This window comes from Aotus nancymaae, unplaced genomic scaffold (assembly GCF_030222135.1).
Source record: "Aotus nancymaae isolate 86718 unplaced genomic scaffold, 86718_ANA_hifiasm-v0.15.2.pri h1tg000012l, whole genome shotgun sequence".
NCBI lineage: Eukaryota > Metazoa > Chordata > Mammalia > Primates > Aotidae > Aotus > Aotus nancymaae.
In genome coordinates, this window is record NW_026988423.1 from 40,152,024 (window position 1) to 40,166,644 (window position 14,621).

The 14,621-nt window shown below is 35.9% G+C and overlaps 1 protein-coding gene across 2 annotated transcripts in view; it reads left to right on the forward strand.

Moving 5' to 3' along the window:
• Positions 1 to 14,621, forward strand: part of LOC105714961 (zinc finger protein 680) — a 40,693-nt gene that overhangs the window by 15,654 nt on the left and 10,418 nt on the right. The window contains exons 1-3 of one of the 2 annotated variants that reach the window (XM_012449138.3): positions 781 to 949; positions 1,405 to 1,531; positions 2,024 to 2,119. In XM_012449138.3, coding sequence (XP_012304561.1) covers positions 1,498 to 1,531; positions 2,024 to 2,119 — 130 coding nt within the window. In that variant the 5' untranslated portion in view covers positions 781 to 949; positions 1,405 to 1,497. Of the gene's footprint in view, positions 1 to 780; positions 950 to 1,404; positions 1,532 to 2,023; positions 2,120 to 14,621 lie in introns of those variants that run through there. The other variant, XM_064375600.1, reaches the window with a different exon arrangement.

The following is a 14,621-nucleotide window of genomic DNA, read 5'->3' on the forward strand; positions in this document are numbered from 1 at the left end:
TGTCCACTCTTCCTCCTGGAATGCCATGCGTTTAATACTTGCAAACTGCTCTACTCGATCTTTTCCTCCCTAATGAGTTAGTTTCAATTACTTTAAAAATTCATTATAATAGTTAAGGGTCTCTGAAAAATATTTTTCCTATATACCAGAGCTTTGTTTACATTTTCTACATCATGGCTTCTTATATGCCATGCAAAATTCTCATGAATTTATAATCTGCAATATTATAAAAAATATTTTCTTTGTACTGTTTAATTATGAGAATGTGTGGATAGTCAAGATTTCTATTGGGGAAAATCAGAGGTCCTTAGTAAAGAAGGAGAATATGTAATGTTGAGGATTTATCTGTGTTCTACGTTAGCTCTATGCAGAAAGAGATTAAGAAAATGCTTATTTAAACAATTGCATTTATCACCCAGAATGTTCTGAAAATTTTTTTTAGGAGATTCCTGCTCTCTAGGGTGCTGAAGGACTATTTAAAATCACTATTTAATAGTACAGTAAATAGGAGATGTCTGTATTTTGAACTTTGCATAAAATTGATGTTTCTTTATGGTTAAATTTAGATTGTATTTTACTTTTGGGGGGCAGTACTCCAGCAGTGATGCCATGATCTTTTGTGTGCATCAGCACATCATAAAAATTTGTTCCTGGTGCAGCTGATGTTGATGATTGACTTGGTTAAAGAGCTCTCTGACAGGTTTTTTTCCTACAGAGTTAATAATTTTTCTCTTTATTAGTAAGTATCTTTATGCAGCTGATGTGCATAAACCATCACATTTAATTTGGCAGCTGACTTTTTTCCTTAGGTTATATTTGCATATATGTCTTTGGAAAATGAAGGCTCTCATCTTTGTTTACAGGCCAGAAAAACTGGGAAAAACACAGGCTCTTTTACTTACTGGATGTTTGACAAAATATTTTTGGGCCAAAAGCATTGGCATTACTGGTGAGCTTGTTAGAAATTCAGAAATTCAAACTTTATTTCAGATCTTCTAAAAAACATTCAGCATAAGATCTCCAGTTTATTGTACACATTAAAATTTGAGAGGTACCTTCTAACTCAACACGTCTTTTCCATCTGAAAAATATACACAACTCATTCTGCATAATGTAAATATGGCACTCAAAAATTTACATGTTTGTATTCATGTTCTTTTATACTTTATCATTCAAAAAAGTATCATATATACACTGCTGTTATGGATCTTATGCTGTTCTTTGATCTGAGTTAAAGAATACATTAGAGAATATTTCCATGTTGAAATTCATTTTATTGGATCATTTCAGTAACTCCTGTAAGTCAGAATCAGTTTTCTATACTGTTTTACTTTATCTTGAGCCAAAATAAAAATTCTGCCCATGGTTATTTAGTAAATATGTATGTGTGTGTATTTTTTTCAGGGACCACTGACATTTAGGGATGTGGCCATAGAATTCTCTCTAGAGGAATGGCAATGCCTGGACACTGCACAGCGGAATTTATATAGGAAAGTGATGTTTGAGAACTACAGAAATCTGGTCTTCCTGGGTGAGGATAACTTCAACACAGAATTCCTAATATTCCCTAAACGTTTTATTTCTCTTTAACTTGTGGTAGTTTATGCTTTCCATAAATGAGTTTCAGATCCCTATTTTCAAGAAATTTTTTGATATTTGTCCATGTAGAAAAAATGTCTTTGATACATTTCATCTTGACCTGAACTTTCCACATTCCTGAGCTGATCTGTATCCTTCACTCTAGTTTAGTGATAATTACAGAAATTTAGTGGCATAAAATGTTGTTGCCCACACCTTAAAATTTAATTGCCACCACCAATTTTTTATTCAATAGTACTGGATAGTGAAATTAAAGACTTACAAATTTAAAGTATTTTCTAAATATTTAGAAATTTGTTATAGATTAGTAATCTGGGATTAATTTCCTAGAATATGCTATGACATCCTCTTTACTGAGTACATTGGTAGGGTAGTAATTGGAGAATATGAGCAAGATTTATGTTATTTATTTTTAATAAAACAGGTATTGCTGTCTCTAAGCCTCACCTGATAACCTGCTTGGAGCAAGGAAAAGAGCCCTGGAATAGGAAAAGACAGGAGATGGTAGCCAAGCCCCCAGGTAGGTGAAAGTGAATGCAACAGATGGCACAGATGAGAGGTCCAAAGGTCAAAGAGAAAGCCAGGTCTTGACATGGGGTTTGGGAAGCTATGTTCTAGAGGAAATAGTTTCTGGGAAGCTCAGTTTTTGTTGTTGTTGTTGTTGTTCTTGTTTTTCTTGCTCTCACATGGGGGGGGCATCTTCTTTCTTGTGCTCTTAAATTCTCTAAAAATGCTATTTTCCCATCATGATCTTCCTTCAAGTTTACTGTTAGAGCCAAAGCCCTCTTCATGGCATAAAAGATGCTGCACAATCTGACTGATTTTCCGTTGTTTTGGGGACACACGAATATCTGCATAATTTTGAGAAACTCTATGATAAACTATTTTTTAAGTTCTCTTTCTAGATCATGTCTGAAATATGTATGATTAGTGGTTTCTGTTCCATTTTTTGGTTAATTTTTCTGCACACTCCATCTTGTTTTATTATTACAGTTTTGAAACATAGCTTGAAATTATAAAGTATGATGTCCTTCTGCTTTGTTCTTTTTCCTCAAGATTGCTTTGGCTAGTCAAAGTTTGTTGTAGTTTTATGTAAATTTTAGGATTTTATTTTCCATTGCTGTAAAAAAAATGCCACTGGAATTTTGATAGGGAGTTCATTGAATCCATAGATTATTTTGGATAATATGGCACTTTAACAGTATTTATTCTTTCAATCTATAGATAAAATATTTTTAAGTTTATTTGTGTGGGCCAGGCACAGTGGTTCACACCTGGAATCCCAGCACTTTGGGAGTCCAAGGCAGGGAGATCACTTGAGGTCAGGAGTTTTGAGACCAGCCTAGCCATCACAGTGAAATCCCATCTTTACTAAAAATACAAAAATTAGCTGGGCATGGTGGCAGATACCTGTAATCCCAGCTACTCAAAAGGCTGAGGCAGGAGAATTGCTTTAACCCAGGAGGTGGAGGCTGCAGTGAGCCGAGATTACACCACTGCACTCCAGCCTGTGTGACAAAGACTCTGTCTCAAAAAAAAAAAATTATTTGTATCTTTTCCATTTTATTAATATATTTGTATTATAAAGATTTTTTTACCTCCTTTAAATTTGTTCTCAGAAATTTGTTATTTTAATGCTATTGTAAATAAGATTGTTTTCTCTATTTTATCAGTTTGCTTTAAGTGTGTGGAATCATAACTTGTATGTTAACTTTATATTTTGCTAATTTACTAAGTGTATTAATTTAAATCGGTTATTTTTTATATATAAGAGTATATGTTCTACAAGCAGCAAGTTTTTACTCATTTGTCTTCAATTTCAATGAGTTTAAAAATTTTTTTTTTTTTTTTTTTTTTTTGAGATGGAGTTTCGCTCGTTACCCAGGCTGGAGTGCAATGGCGCGATCTCGGCTCACCGCAACCTCCGCCTCCCGGGTTCAGGCAATTCTCCTGCCTCAGCCTCCTGAGTAGCTGGGATTACAGGCACACGCCACCATGCCCAGCTAATTTTTTGTATTAGTAGAGACGGGGTTTCACCATGTTGACCAGGATGGTCTCGATCTCTTGACCTAGTGATCCACCCGCCTCGGCCTCCCAAAGTGCTGGGATTACAGGCTTGAGCCACCGCGCCCGGCCTTAAAAAATTTTTTTGACTAATTCTTCTGCCATGTACTTCCAGTTCTATGTTAAAATGAAAGCATTTACAGTGGGTACAATATAGTTTTGCATTGGTTTCTGAATTTGAAGAAGCAAACACCTCTTTAAGTTTTTGTAAACTGGTTTCAGGAGGTAAAGATTTTTGTTGTTGTTGTTGGGTTCTCAGGGTGATGAGATACCCACTGGGTTTGTAGTGGAGAGAGGTGTAGCTTGCTCACAAGGATGCTGGGTCTGCACTAGGGCTCACCTTTATTTGGCTTATTAACAGGGGTTTCGGTAGTTGTAATTTCCATTATATTTTGGAACAGACTGAATATTTTTCTGGATGTTGCTCTGTAGGGCAGACAGTAGGGCAGGATTTTGTAATTGGGTCTATATATGGTGGCCTTTGTATCAGAATGTGGATGAGTATGGCTTTCACTGAGAACCAGACAGGATTTTTTCAGGTCACTGTGTGGGTTCCTATGTAGGCAGAACTGGCCATGAACTATGACTCAAAGAGTTCTATGAGTCATTGAACTGCTTCAGAAACCACAGTAAAGGATGAGGTCTGCAGGTCTGTGTGGCTACAAATGTGTATCTTCCTCCAGGCCTCTGGAAGGGCACGATCTGACCTAGACTGTGGCTGGGAGGAGTTTGGGATGATTACAGAGTAAGTTCAGAATTCTCAGTGGGACCAAATTCAGTGGGACATTTCCTGTATCTGTAGCCTAGAACAGGGGTCCTATATTTTTCCACCTGAATGAGGGCCTACCTCCTGAAAGGAACACTCCTCAATCTTAGACTTTATAAAGCAGAGTCTCACAACACCCTCTCTGGACCTCAAAGCTCTCTTAAAGGCACTTATTTTTGAGATGGGTTTTGGCTTCATAACCCAGGCTGGTCTTGAATCCCCAACCTGAATGTACCATGTGGCTGTCATTACATGTGTGAGCCATGCTGCCTGGCTCTTTCATAAAGACATTTTTGTCAGGGATGGCTTATAAATTTTCTTGCTGTGGGATGATAAGCAAATAGGGCACCTTTTATTTTTCCACCTTACTGTTGTCACTCTCCCTACACATTTTTACTTTCTATTTTCTATTTCAAAGTTTTCTGTACTTTAGATTTGAAGATTTAGGACATATGCTATAATTTACATGTTATGGTTGATGTTATTTATAAATTAAAGTTGTAGCAGGCAAAAAAGAATTATAGGATTTTTACCCACTTTCTTAAGCATGTATCTAAATAATAACATAACTAATTTCTAAAAATGTGCCTTTTTCTGAGGTGCTAACCATATTCTATAAAATATATAATTTTTAAGTTTAGCAATGTAAGGCTATTGTTTTGCTTCTAAAGTTGGATGACAGCAGTTTATTTTGTGTAAGAATAGCATATATTTAAAACATTTAAAAAATACTAGTTTCTTATAAACTTTTACTATAAATTTCATGTCAGAATTTTTTATTTATAATTATACTTTTTTTCTGAAATTTTGTTGCAATACAGTGCATGCCAATGATTTGAAATACCTGCTTTCCGTGAGTCCACAGTCACAGTCAAATATGTAATTATTTAGACAAATTAAATATTGCAAACCAGATTTTGTGAGTAAACATTTCTCTAGTTACTGTTTTGCAGTTTCATATTAGTGCTTTATTTAGTGTAGGTTTTTAAACATCAGTTTATTGTGAGTTTTTGTTTTACTTACATATTATAATTTTAGACATTTTATAATTCTATACATTTTAAGTCAACATGGGGTTTAATTAAAAGATTAATCAGCCATATGTCTATCACAATCATGTTATATATGTATGTGTGCTTTTATCTACAAATATGACCCCAATTTTGGTTATGCCTTATTTTGTATATGTTCTTTCTTAGCTGATTTTCAGTGGTTTTCTTATATCTAAGTGAGTAGTCATGGAAATCGTCTTCTTTTCACCATGTCTTTAATAATGAATATACATTTCCTTTGCATGAGAGAAACACTTTTGTGACTTGAAGATAATTTTTGAAAAGATTTGTAATTCTGCATTTTTTCAGTTTTTCTTTTAAAAAATTTGTGAAAACATAACGTAAAATTTACCATCTTAAGTTCATGGAAGTGTACATTTCAGGGCCAGGCATGGTGGTGGTTCATGTCTGTAGTCCAAGGATTTTGAGAGGCCAAGACAGGAAGATTACTTGAGCTCAAAATTTGGAGACCAGCTTGAGCAACATATGAAGACCCAATCTCTAAAAATAAATAAATACATACATACGTACATACATACATACATAAAATTTTTAAGCCAGGCATGGTACTGTGCCCTTGTGGTCCCAGCTACTTGGGTGATTGATGGGGGAGGATTACTTGACCCTACTTGTTTGAGCCTACAGTGAGCCATAATTGTGCCACTTTACTCCAGCTTGGGTGACACAGTGATATCCTGTCTGAATAAAAGTTGTACATTTCAGGCATGTTAAGTACATTCACACTGTTACGCAAAATACTTCTAAAAGGTTTACATCTTGTAAAACTAAAACCTAGTACCCATTAAGTAATAACTGCCCCTTTTACCCTCTCTTCAGCCCTTGAGAAATACCCTTCCACTTTGTTTTTATGAGTGTGACTACTTAAGATATCTCAAATAAGTGGAATCATACAGTATCCATCATTTTGTTACTGGCTTATCTTAGGTGACATAATACTCTAAACATTTATCTTAAAATGTGACAATATTTTTATTTTTTAAGGCTTAATCTATTGTATGTATATGTTACCTTTTATGATGTATTTATAAAACAAGGAACACCTGGATTGCTTCAGCATTTTGATTTTTGTGAATACTGGTACAATAAACATAAATGTTCAAATATGTTTCCAGGTCCTGCATTGCATAGTTTGGACATAGATCCATAAGTGGGATTGCTGTATTTAATAATAATTCAATTTTTAAGTATTCGAGGGAATATTATAACATTTGTAAATAATGGTTGCATTCTTATTTTGCACCAGCAATTAACATGGGTTTTATTTTCATTGCATCATCAACTGATTTGGTGTTTTCTAGAAAACTGATAGTGGCTGTAATAATGGGTGTGAGAGGACTCTGTTTTTCATTGTGATTTTCATGCATCTGTCTACAAATTAGTATTTTTGTGCATCCTTTCAGATGCTTTTTTGCGTTTGTATCATTTTGACAAAAATTTAATTCTAAGTTATTCAACTTTATAATTCAGTTTTAATAGTTGTTTATATACTCTGAATATTAACTCCTATCACATGTGATTTGCAAATATTTTCACCAATTTCCTAGGAGGCATCATCACTCTTTTGAATGTTTTGTTTGATGTGCAGAAATGTTGAAGTATAGTGTAGTTCAATTGTTCTGTTCTTCTCTTTGTTGCTCATGCATTTAATGTCCTATTTAAGAAAATGTTGCCAATACCAATGTCATGTGTTTTTCCTATTTTTTTCTAAGAGATCGTTAGTTGCTTTTAAATTTCTAAATATTTTATTTCAAATATTCTTTGTATATATTTCAAGGAAAGAATTCAGCTTTATTAGTGTAAATAACCTGTTTTCAGCATTATTTTTTGGAAAGATTATCTTTTCTCTACTGTGTGTTGATGGCGACTTAACTGAAAGATCATTTGATCATACACAAAAGTGTTCTTTTCTGCGCTCTGTATTCTGTTTTTTTATCTGTTTATATGTCTTTGTGTCAGTTCCATATTGTTTTTGCTATTGTAGCTTTTAATATGTTTTTCAATCAGGAAGTATAATGTTTTTTTCATGGTTGTTTAGCTAGTTATAGTCATAATAAAATTTTAAAATTTTAAACATTTCTGTAAAAAAAAACCTGTGCTATTGGAATTTTTATAGAGATTATATTGAATTTGTCTACCACTTTAGGTTATATTGACATCTTAACAAAATGAAATTGACTTTTGAGCAAAAATATGTCAAAGAGTGTGTTTTGTTTTATTTTAAATTAAATTTAATTTAAAGACCGGGTCTCACTATGTTGCCCAGGCTACTTTCAAACTCCTGTGCTCAAGCAATCCTTCTGCCTTGGTCTCCCATAGTTTTAAGTTTACAGATTTGAGTCACTATACCCAGCCCGCATGTTTCATTTTTATGTATTTTTGGATTTTCCAATTTTACCTTTGCTTTTAATTTGTAGTTTTAGTAAGAAAATACCAGGGTATGATTTTGGTGTTCCTAGATTTATTTATCATTGTTATTTTGAGACAGGATCTTACTCTCACTCAGGCTGGAGGGCAGTGGCATATTTTTGGCTCACTGCAGCCTCAGCCTCCTGGGCAGTCCCCGGTGTAGCTGGCACTACAGGCATGCACTGTCATGTCTGGCTAATTTTTTAAATTATTAGTAGGAACAGGGCCTCACTGTGTTACCTAGGCTGGTCTAAAACTTCTTTGATTCTCCCCCATTGGTCTCCCAAAGTGTTGGAATTACAGGCATGAGCCACTGCACCCAGTTGGTATTGTTAAATTTAGTAAGACGCATTATGTGTTTTAACAGAATACACTAGGTGCAAATAAGAATATTGTATATTCTGTTGCTTTTGACTGAAAAGTTTTTTTTTATGAGTCTGTTAAGCCTGGTTGGTCTATGATATCGTATGGATGTTCATGTTCTTCAAACCTCATGTTGCAATGTAATCCTTAATGTTGGATATGGGACCTGGTGGGAGGTGTTTGGGTCATGGGGTCAAATTCCTCATGAATGGCATGACATGATCCTCTTGGTAATCAGAAAATTTACACTCTATTAATTTAAATGAAAGCTGCTTCATTAAAAGAGACTCCTTCACCTCACACTTGCTCTGTCTCTTACCATGTGATATGTCCAGTTACTCTTTGCCTTCCACCATGATTGTAAGCTTCCTGAGACCCTCATCAGAAGCAGATGCTGCCACACACTTCTTGCACAGTCTGCCAAAGTGTGAGCCAAATAAACGCGTTTCTTTATAAATCTACTCTCAGGTATTCCTCTATATGTAAAATAATCAATACAGTCTATAATACCTGTTTTCTGTTTTCTTATTGATCTTTTATCTTAATTTTCTATTTATGATTGAAAATGAATCTTGATATATACAGTTGTTATGTTGCTATGCATTTCTTTCTTCACCTTTGTCAATATTTGCTTTCTATATTTTGGAGACCTGATGTTATTCATACATATACATATAGATAAATATGATAGTTATAGATTCCTGGTAAATTGATTCATTTTACCATTATATAATATCAATCTTCGACTAAGGCTAAAACTTGACTTATTTGTTTGCTTGTGTTTTTTGTTTGTTTGTTTGAGATAGAGTCTCACTCTGTTGCGTAGGCTGGAGTGCAGTGGTGCGATCCCGGCTCACTGAAACCTCCACTTCCCAAGTTCAACTGATTCTCTTGCCTCAGCCTCCTGAGTATCTGTGATTATAGGTGTGTTCCACAATGCCTGGCTAATTTTTGTATTTTTGGTAGAGATAGGGTTTTATCATTTTGGCCAGGCTAGTCTCAAACTTCTGACGTAAAGTGATTTGCCTGCCTTGGACTCCCAAAATGCTGGGATTACAGGCGTGAGCCACCATGCCTGGCCAAGTGCTTGATTTAAAGCATATTATATCTAACATAATGATGACCATCTCACCCAATTGTGGTTACTAATGGCATGAAATACAGATTTTTTTTTTTTAATTTTGTTACTTTCAGCCTATTTGACTCAGTGGTAAAATGAGTCTCTTATAGAGAACATACTGTATGCGTTTTTACTTAAGCTGCTCAGGCATCTTATTTATTTATTTATTTATAAATGAGATAGGGCCTCTGTCAACCAGGCTGGTTTGCAGTGGCTTAATAATGGCTCACTGCAGCCTCAACTTTTGAAACTTAGAAAATCCTCTAACTTCAGCCCCTCCAGTAGCTGGGTTACATGTATGTGCCATCACATCCCTAGTTTTCTATATTTTTGGTAGAGACAGTGTTTTACCATGTTGCCCAGACTGGTCTTGAACTCTTTTTTTTTTTTAATCTGATTTTTCCATAGGTCGTTGGTGTTTGGTTACCATGAGTAAGTTCTTTAGTGGTAATTTTTGAGATTTTGGTGCACCCATCACTCAAGCAGTATATGCTGCACCCTATCTGTGGCATTTTAATCTCTCACCCCTTTCCCACCTGACCTCCCTAAATCCCCAAAGTTTATTGTATTGTTCTTATGCTTTTGAGTCCTTATAGCTTAGCTCCCACGTATCAGTGAGAACATACAATGTTTGGTTTTCCATTACTGAGTTACTTCACTTAAAATAGTAGTCTCCAGTCTCATCCAGGTCACTGCAAATGCCATTAATTTATTCCTTTTAATGGCTGAATAGTATTTTATCCTATATATATATGTGCCATAGTTTCTTTGTCTACTCATTGATGGGCATTTGAGTTGGTTCCACGATTTTGCAGTTGCAAATTGTGATGCTATAAATGTGCGTGTGCAAGTATCTTTTTCAGACAGTAACTTCTTTTCCTGTGGGTAGATACCCAATAATGGGATTGCTAGATCAAATGGAAGTTTTACCTTTAGTTCTTTAAGGAAACTCCACACTGTTTTCCATAGCGGTTGTACTAGTTTACATTCCCACCAGCAGTGTAGAAGTGTTCCCTGATCACCGTATCCATGCCAACATCTACTTTTATGATTTTCTGATTATGACCATTTTTATAGGAGTAAGGTGGTACTACATTGTGGTTTTGATTTGTATTTCCCTGATCATTAGTGACGATAAGCATTTTTTCATGTTTGTTGGCCATTTGTATATCTTCTTTTGAGAAATGTTTGTGTCCTTACCCCACTTTTTAATTAGATTGTTTTTTTCTTGCTGAATTGTTTGAGTTCATTGAGATTCTGGATATTAGTCCTTTGTCAGATGTATAAATTGTGAAGATCCTCTCCCACTCTGTAGGTTGTCTGTTAACTCTGCTGACTGTTCCTTTTGCCTTGGAAAAGCTCTTTAAGTTCCAGCTATTTATCTTTGTTATTATTGCATTTGCTTTTGGGTTCTTGGTCATGAAGTCCTTGCCTAAGCCAATGTTTAAAAGGGGTTTTCCAGTGTTATCTTCTAGAATTTTTATAGTTTCAGATCTTAGATTTAAGTTGTTTATCTTGGGTTTATTTTTGTATAAGATGAGAAATAAGGATCCAGTTTTATTCTCCTACATGTGGCTAGCCAATTTTCCCAGCACCATTTGTTGAAAAGGGTTTTTTTTTTCCCCTCACTTTATGTTTTTGCTTTCTCAAAGATCAGTTGCCCTTAAGTATTTGGGTTTATTTCTGTATTTCCTATTCTATTCCATTGGTCTATGTGCCAGTTTTTTATGCCAGTACCATGCTGTTTTGGTGACTAGGGCTTTATAGTGTAGTTTGATTCAGGTAGTACGATGCCTCCAGATTTATTCTTTTTGCTTAGTCTTGCTTTGGCTGTGGAGGCTCTTTTTTGGTTCCATATAAATTTTAGAATTGTTTTTTCTAATTCTGTGAAGCATGATAGTAGTATTTCGATGGGGATTGCATTGAATTTGTTTATTGCTTTTGGCAGTATGGTCATTTTCAAAATATTGATTGTACACATTCATGAGTGTAAAATGTGTTTCCACTTGTTTGTGTTATCTATGATTTCTTTCAGCAGTGTTTTGTAGTTTTCCTTTTGGAGGCTTTCATATACTTGATTACGTATATTTCTAAGTGTTTTGTCATTTTTGCAGCTATTGTAAAAGGGGTTGAGTTCTTGATTTGATTCTCCACTTGGTTACTGTTGGTGTATAGAAGAGCTACTGATTTGTGTACATTAATCTTGTACCTGGAAACTTTGCTGAATTCTTTTATCAGTTCTGGGAGTTTTTTGGAGGAATCTTTTGGGTTTTCAAGATAAATGATCACATCTCTAGCAAACCCTGACAGTTTGACTTTCTCTTTACTGATGTGGATGCCCTTTATTTCTCTTGTCTGATTGCTGTGGCTAGGACTTCCAGTGGTATGTTGAAGAAGAGTGGTGAGGGCCAGGCGTGGTGGTTGGGCCTGGAGTTGTGGCTCACACCTGTATTCCCGCACTTTGGGAGGCTGGGGCAGGTGGATCACCTGAGGTGAGGTGTTCAAGACCAGTCTAGCCAACACGGTGAAACCCTGTCTCTACTAAAAATACAAATAAATTAGCCAGGCGTGGCGGTGGGCACTTGTAGTGCCAGCTACTTGGGAGACTGAGGCAGGAGAAGCACTAGAACCCAGGAGGTGGAGGTTGCAGTGAGTCAAGATCGCGCCATTGCACTCTAGCCTGGGCAACAAGAACAAGAGCTCAAGAAAAAAAAGAAAACAGAAGACTGTCTTATTCCAGTTCTCAGAGGGAATGCTTTCAATGTTTTTCCATTCAGTATTATGTTGGCCGTGAATTTATCATAGATGGCTTTTATTACATGGAGGTATGTCCCTGGTATGCCAGTTTGAGAGTTTTAATCATAAAGGGAAGCTGGATTTGTCAAATTTTTTTTCTGCATCTATTGAGATGCTCATGTGACTTTTATTTTTAACTCTGTTTATGTGGTGTATCACATATTGACTTGCATATGTTAAACCATCTCTGCATCCTTGGTATGAAACTCGCTTGATCATGATGGATTATCTTTTTGATACGTTGTTGGATTCATTTAGCTAGTATTTTGTTAAGGATTTTAGCATCTATGTTCATCAGGGATATCAGTCTGTAGTTTTCTTTTTTGGTCATGTCCTTTTCTGGTTTTGATATTAGCATGATGTTGGCTTCATAGAATGAATTAGGGAGGGTTCCCTCTTACTCTGTCTTCTGGAATAGTATCAATAGGATTGGTACCAGTTCTTTGAATGTCTGGTAGAATTCTGCTGTCAATTTGTTTGGTCCTAGACTTTTTTGTTGTTGGTGGTAATTTTAAAATTACCATTTCAATCTGGCTACTTGCTTTTGGTCTGTTCAGGGTATATAATTCTTCCTGATTTAAGCTAGGAGAGTTTTATTGTTCCAGGAATTTATCCATCTCTTCTAGGTTTTTTAGTTTATGTTTGTAAAGGTGTTCCTAGTAGCCTTGAATGAACTTTTGTATTTCTGTGGTGTCAGTTGTAATATCTCCCATTTTGTTTCGCTCTTGTTGCCCAGGCTGGAGTGCAATGGCGTGATCTTGGCTCACCACAACCTTCACCTCCTGGATTCAAGTGATTCTCATGCCTCAGCCTTCTGAGTAGCTGGGACTACAGGCATGTGCCACCGCACCCAGCTAATATTTTTTTTTTTTGTATTTTTAGTAGAGAAAGGGTTTCACCATGTTTGCCAGGATGGTCTAGATCTCATGACCTAGTAATCTGCCCGCCTGGGCCTCCCAAAGTTATGGGATTACAGTTATGGGTTGCTGCACCTAGCCTTCTCTAGTTTCTTGAAGTGTGACCTTAGAATGTCAGTTTGTAAGGTCTTTCAGTTTTTTTGATGTAGACATTTAGGGCTGTGAACTTTCTTAGCACCACCTTTGCTGTATCCCAAAGGTTTTGATAGGTTGGGTCATTATTGTCATTCAGTGTGAAGAATTTTTAAATTTTCATCTTGATTTCATTTTTGACCCAATGACCGTTCAGAAGCAGATTATTTAATTTCCATGTATTTAGATGGTTTTGAAGGTTTTTTTTTTTTTTTGGAGTTGATTTCTAGTTTTATTCCACTGTGGTCTGAGAGAATGTTTGATATAATTTCAATACTCTTGAATTTATTGAGGCTTGTTTTGTGGCCTATCATATGGTCTGTTTTGGAGAAAATTTCACGTGCTGTTGAATAGAATGTGTATTCTGCAGTTGGATGGAATGTTCATATATGTGTGAAGTCCATTTGTTTCAAGATATAGTTTAAGTCCATTGTTTCTTTGTTGGTTTTCTGTCTTGATGATCTATCTAGTTCTGTCGGTGGACTGTTGAAGTTCCCCACTCTTATTGTCTTGCTGTTTATCACGTTTTTTTAGGTCTATGAGTAATTAATCGTTTTATAACTTTGGAAGCTCCAGCGTTAGGTGCATGTATGTTTAGGATTGTGATGTTTTTCTGTTGGACAGACCCTTTTATTATTATATAATATACCTCTTTGTCTTTTTTAACTGCAGTTGCTTTAAAGTTTGTTTTGTCTGATATAAGAATAGCCACTCTTGTTCGCTTTTGGTGTCCATTTGCATAAAATGTCTTTTTCCACCCCTTTAAGTTTATGTGAGTCCTTATGTGTTAAGCAAGTCTCTTGAAGGCAGCAGATAATTGGTTGGTTATTCTTATTCATTCTGTATCTTTTAAGTGGACCATTTAAGCCATTTACCTTCAATGTTGTTATTTAGGTGTTAGATATCATTCCATTCATCGTGCTGTTGGTTGCCCGTGTACCTTGTTTTGTGTTTTTGCTTTTTAAATTGTATTTCTGTTCTATAGGTCCTGTGAGATTTATGCTTTAAAGAGGTTCTGTTTGGTGTATTTCCAAAATTTGTTTAGAGATTTAGAGCTCTTTTTTTTTTTTTTTTTTTTTTTTTGAGACGGAGTTTCGCTCTTGTTACCCAGGCTGGAGTGCAATGGCGCAATCTCGGCTCACCGCAACCTCCGCCTCCCGGGTCCAGGCGATTCTCCTGCCTCAGCCTCCTGAGTAGCTGGGATTACAGGCACACACCACCATGCCCAGCTAATTTTTTGTATTTTTAGCAGAGACGGGGTTTCACCATGTTGACCAGGATGGTCTCGATCTCTTGACCTCGTGATCCACCCGCCTCGGCCTCCCAAAGTGCTGGGATTACAGGCGTGAGCCACCACGCCCGGCTGATTTAGAGCTCTTTTAGCA